Source organism: Thalia democratica, chromosome 7 (genome assembly GCF_965202585.1).
Source record: "Thalia democratica chromosome 7, ktThaDemo2.hap1.1, whole genome shotgun sequence".
Classification (NCBI taxonomy): Eukaryota; Metazoa; Chordata; class Thaliacea; order Salpida; family Salpidae; genus Thalia; species Thalia democratica.
The window spans coordinates 44,805,853-44,811,852 of NC_139171.1; the positions used below are offsets into that span (position 1 = coordinate 44,805,853).

At 27.7% G+C, this 6,000-nt stretch overlaps 1 protein-coding gene across 1 annotated transcript in view; it reads left to right on the top strand.

Moving 5' to 3' along the window:
• Positions 1–5,311, top strand: part of LOC145841763 (galactokinase-like) — a 31,611-nt gene extending 26,300 nt beyond the window's left edge. Inside the window, exons 7-9 of the mRNA XM_082949117.1 lie at positions 3,499–3,643; positions 3,780–3,942; positions 4,833–5,311. Coding sequence (XP_082805243.1) covers positions 3,499–3,643; positions 3,780–3,942; positions 4,833–4,904 — 380 coding nt within the window. The 3' untranslated portion in view covers positions 4,905–5,311. The remainder of the gene's footprint in view (positions 1–3,498; positions 3,644–3,779; positions 3,943–4,832) is intronic.
• The last annotated feature ends 689 nt before the right edge of the window (positions 5,312–6,000 follow it).

Genomic DNA, 6,000 nt, shown 5'->3' on the forward strand with positions numbered 1-6,000 from the left:
ATTACGCTTTTTCTCGTACAAATTACCATCTTAGAAAATAATCTTTTTAAAGAATACACAGTAGATGATAGTGCAGTAAAATATTTCCTTGCAAAGCTGGCAAGATGTGGGTATTTTGTCTTGTTCGAGTTTCACCAGTTTAAGACTTTAACCTCTTCAGTTTCTGCATTCAAATTCTCTGTAGCAAAAAAAAAACTTTACTTCTGCTTTAATTTCTTCATCAAAAGAATCCTGTTGCTCGTCCTCCTGAGTAGCTGTGTTTTATTCTATTTTAAACAAAGAATAGTAAGTAGAAAACTTCTTTAGATCAAAATTTACATAGTATTTTGGTTTCTCTGGTGGCAATATAGGAGAACCACCACCGTGATTACCCTCAAAACAGATATTCTTTTTAATATTTAATTTTAGCTGCTCTTTAACATTACTTTTGAGGTAAGAAGAGAAAACGAAAAGTCGATATAATGGATCAACAGCTGTTGTGACTAACAGTAATTTTTTTTCATTCAGGTTTAAGTTGTTGTTTTTGGTTTAGAAACTTCTTTCGCAAGCCTTTCCTATATTTTTTGGCTAAAGTTTTACAAATATTTTTTACTTCTTTTGAATTTTCATAAAAGTTAACAAACTTTGTCAGTGATATTCCCTGCGGTATCACGCTTGAGAGCAATACATTTTTTTTGCTATACTCCTTTGTTACAAAAAAAGGTTCGAGCAGTAGAATAATGTCATTAACCAGCTTTCATTCTTCAGGTGTAATATTCGAATCTTGATCGTTTTTATAGTTAGCAACATAGTTAAGGACACTTGATTTTAGCTTCTTCAGTCTCTCTAGCAAAAGATCTTGTATCCACATCATGAACAAGAAGCAAGGCTTTTTGTTTGTGTTTGGTCAAAATCTAGCTAGATCATAAATAAACTACCAACAACATTACATTATTCAGATTTGCGATTTTTTAAGTTAAAAAACTGCCCTGAGTGACCTTAAACTGTCCTGAGTCAACTCGAGATTTTTTAAATCCTTAAAATATTTAACATTTTTTCGACATCAATAAAAATCAAGTTCTTAACAAAATTGGTTATGAAACAAAGTAAAAAACATTTAAAAGATACTGTAAAGCTACTTTAAAAGTGTTTTTTAATAAAAAAAATGTGATGATGACAAAAGTTTTAATCTATGTGATAGATTAAATTGTTTTAAATCATAGTTTTAGAACTTAAAATGTTAAAATTGTTTAACATTTTTTTTTTTTTTAATTTCTCAAGTTCCAAAATTTTCCAGGTTTTTTAGTCTAAATTGTCAAATTCTATGGTTCCAGGTTTTTTGGCAACCCTTTAAATAGAATGATATAACTTCAATTATTTTAAGATTTAGTTTTCATCACAATCTTTCACTCAAAAAATAGGAAATGTAATAAAATAAAAACTTATTGAAAGTTTGTGAGCTATGGATGTTGGCGGGCCAATATCCAAAGTCTCAATTGGGTATGGTTGACTGTCTGTGGTAGATTGTCAACCTGGCCTTTTTGCTCATAGTTTTTCTGCAGACGAGGTGACTTTCTAGCACGTCTGTGCTTAGGACCCTCTGTGGGTAGCTTAGTAATGGTGTTATTTGAATTTGGCATAATAAATGTAAAATGATTTTATACTAGCTTATTATAATGTATCAGTGAAATATATCTATGAATACTACTGACTATTATAGACTATTTTAAAAAATTAGGCAAGATAGTTAGGTTGATGTATCTATTATACAAAAGAACCAAAAAATTAAGTTACAAAAATTTCTTACTCAAAAAATATAAGATGCTTTTTTAACTTTTATAAATTACAGTACACTACCGCTTAAGTACGCAAATTGAACCCGACCAAAAAGTGCGTACTTAGCACGGGTAGTGCGTACTTTTTGACGATATAGTATAATATGAAATTTAGTTGTTTGTTTTCTTTCTTACAACTAGCCACCAAATAATTAAGCCAAATAAACAAGTCATTTATTTTAAATAACATTTAAAACATAATTCTAATTTGCAAATTTTTTTAATAGATTTTAAAATGATTTATTTTTTCTATCAAAAGCTTCTACATAATTAATACATACATTTAATATAGAAAGTCAATGTCAGTCAATGATTTAAAAAAAAATATTAAGCTACATTTTGTTTTGTTAGAGGGAAAGTACCAAACTACTTTGTGTTTAACAAATATTTTCAAAACATCAATGTATGTACATTTAAATTAAATTATGACTTAACTATTTTGTATATGTAGGTTTTTTTTAACTTTGTCATCTAGATTTATTTATTTTATAGCATTACAGCTCAAATATCATTATTATTTTTACTTTTCTGCAACCACTACATAAGTATTTAGTTTGTTAACATTTAATAACAGGACTGTCTCAATCTCAGGCCACTTGGCCTACTCAGGATTACTCACCCTAGTTTAAAAGTTGTGAAAGTATCAGGCTAACTCAGCAGGTTGGCCATTCTACCTGGAAACATAAAATAATCTGGAAAAACTTGATGATTGAAAATTTAGGCAAAAAAACTGGAATTTCTTGAAGTTCTAGTATAACATCCTTTACTTTGTCTTTCTGGATAAGTGCGTACTTAAGGCGTGATGCGTACCAAAAAAAGTGCGTACTTAAGCGGTAGTATACTGTACTAGGCAAAAGTTTTCTGATGAAATGTTGTATTATTGATTTTAAGCCTTATTTCTCATAACTGCAAAAAGCTCTTAGTATTCAGAGTTCAATAATGAACAATGCAAGTAGTTGCAGCAGTTCATTACAAAACAATTAATACTTTATTGTTAACAGATTTTATTTTCTTTAGAACATTTTTTTTTAAATAAAATATTGAAATGTTTGAATTTATAACATATATGTCATAAATTAAAATTATTAAGTAATTAGTGATAATATATTAACAAAAAGTATATAGCTAAAAGTATGCAAGCATCTGCTTTAGTGTTACATATTTAAGTTTCATTTTATTTCTTTTTTAAGTTGCAGCATTTCATTAAAATGAGCAAACTAAACATATGATAAATAAATAAGAGCGTTTATCCAAAAAGCTGAGATTAAACGCCTTAACTATGTACTTAATTTTATTTGAGAGTTTAACAAAAACAATTTGTCATAGTTTTTATACTGTGTGCAAAACTTTAAATCAAAATTGATAAGGCTTTTATAAGTGTGAAAAACCATTTTTTATCCACTCAAGCAAGAAATTATTAACTATTTTAAGATTTTATTTAACTGTTGATAGACAATTAAGTAAAATTTAAAAAGTTTGAAGTGGTCTACCGAATCCAAAATTTTGGATTTTGCCAAATCCGAGTCCAAGTCTTTTTTTGAAATTAGGATTCGGCCGAGTCCAAAAATGCCGGATTCGTCCGAATCTTGGATTCGGTAGATCACTAGTTATTAGTATATAATTGTAATTTTTATTTATAATTATCTCAAGTGTTTTTTGTAAAAAATTTAAACTGTTTTTATAGCTTCAAATATCGAAGGAGATATGCTTAAACGTGCTTCTCATGTGATTGGAGAAATTTTTAGATGTAAAGATGCTGCATTGGCACTTCAACAAAACGACTATGTTAAAATGGGAAAACTGATGAAACAGAGTCATGATTCACTTAGGTATAGTTGTAATTTTTTTGGTAGTTGTTTGTAGTTAGATTTCCAGCGTGTCTTATTTACTAAAAATATATTAATTCTGTTTTATTTCATTTCAAATTTATAAAGCAACATTTACTTGTTTTTCCCCTTATTTTAGAGATTTGTTTGAAGTATCATGTCCAGAGTTAGATGAACTTCAAAGTTTGCTAATCAATTCTGAAGGAGTTTATGGAGCAAGAATGACTGGAGGTGGCTTTGGAGGATGCGTTGTTGCCATGGTAGAAAATACAAACTTAGAAGCAGTAGTTCAACATTTAGAGGTATTTAAAATTATTTTTGCATTGGTTGTAGTATGCAACACAATAAAAATTTTTATTTTTTGTAATCTTTGAGAGTTTTGAGTAGTTTAACGTTAACAAAAAGTTTCAAGTTGCTTCAGTTGAATGGATTCTACTAAAATGAAAAATAGATTTAATTTATTACGAAAACACTTAGAACAGTTATTTAACATATTTTTACTACATGTGTTGTTACTCCCATGTTTTAAACACAAGGTTATTATATACTTTATCATAGTATGTTTAGATTTAAGAACTTTTAGGTATAAAATATATTTATGGAAAAAAAACTTTTTTTTTGGAAAATACTAATAAACTGTCATTAAATTTATAACAAAATAACATTTATAAAAAATTATTAACTAAGATCCAAAATTTGGAAAGTATTTCGTTGAAGTTTCTCAGACACAAAGGTACTTGAAAAAAAAGTTATTATAAAAATTGTTAAAATCTAATGAAATCAAACACTTTAAAACATTTATATATTAAAAGTTGTTAAAAACGTTTTGAATTATATTTTGAATGTTTAAAAACTTAACCCATTTTTTATAAAAATGTGCTTATTTTTTACTCGATCTTTTAATTTTGAAATTTATAAAAAAAATATATTAGTTGAATCTACCACAGATGTTCTTGTGCTAAAACTTTATTTCAACTAACGGCGTTTCACTGCTCTCAAACAAATTTAAGAGCAGATCTACGGAGTCTCAAAAAGCAGTGAAACGCCGTTAGTTGAAATAAAGTTTTAGCACAAGAACATCTGTGGTATATATTCTGATAAGCTTAGCTTATCAAGATCTCCAGGATTTAACGCCTTTTAACGTTACATCTTATTTTTTGAATCTATGTAATTCTTGATAATTTTTTAATAGGATAATTACAGTGGTAAAGCAACTTATTATGTTGCTGTTCCTTCAGACGGTGCTAGAGAACTTCAAATGTAAGCTTACTTATATTTGTTGTATGGCTGCTTAATTTCGATGTTTTCTTTAATAATACAACTATCGTTGCTACGCCTTACATTTCTTCAAGATGATTGCTCTTATCATTTTATACTTGTATACACTGAATCATTTTACTATTATCTTTATCATATTTTATATTTTTTCTTCAAATAAAAATTGCTTTGTTCTTTATAATTATTTACTTTAGTGTGAGAAGTTTTTATACTTACAAAATTTTAAAATATAAATTATACATCTGAAAGTTTCTGAAGTTACTTAATCAAAATATCTTTTTTGTTTTAACTAATAGTTTAACACTTAGTTGAAAATTGAATCTAAGTTTACTTAATGTAATAATGGTTGTTTTTTTGTTCGTTAAAATATATTCAATACTAGTTAATGGTGTAGTTTTCAATGCAAAAAATGTTTTATTATGATGCATTACACTTAAATGCACGACTAATCAATATTGAACAATTCGCATTCTAAAAACAAATTATAAGGGCAAAAACTCAAAAGGAAAAGATACTTTAAAAAATATAAAATGCGTATGTAGGTCTAATTAATACCTGTTGATTATATTACTGTTATCATCGTAAAAGTTTAAAACTGTTTGTTTGGAAATAAACTCAATACTTAAGACAGGATCAAAAACACTAGAAGTAACTATAGTCCAGTCTCAATATTGTTTAATTAAAAAAATGAAAAACTAGTATACAATTGTATAACTTAACGAACTATTAATATCATTAGCTATTTGTATACTCTAATACAAAGTATAGTTTTATTTTACTAAACATAACATCTTAAAAAAATTTCCAATCTAGTTTCAGAGGGGACAGTTCTACCATCATAGACTTGTCTGAATTTGTAAAAAAAAAGGTTCTGAATATTTGATAAGCGGAAAGCAGTACGTGAGGGTTTAGATTTATGTAAAGCTTTTGACAGTGTTTGATCAACGAAAACATTGGCGATAGTCTACAAAACGGAGCCTAGACTTTCGTATGCCGTGAGACTAGCTCAAGTTAACATAAGGTTTTATCATGTAACTTCGATCATCAGACCACAAGTCCTAAGTAGGCTGAGACCGGTTTCG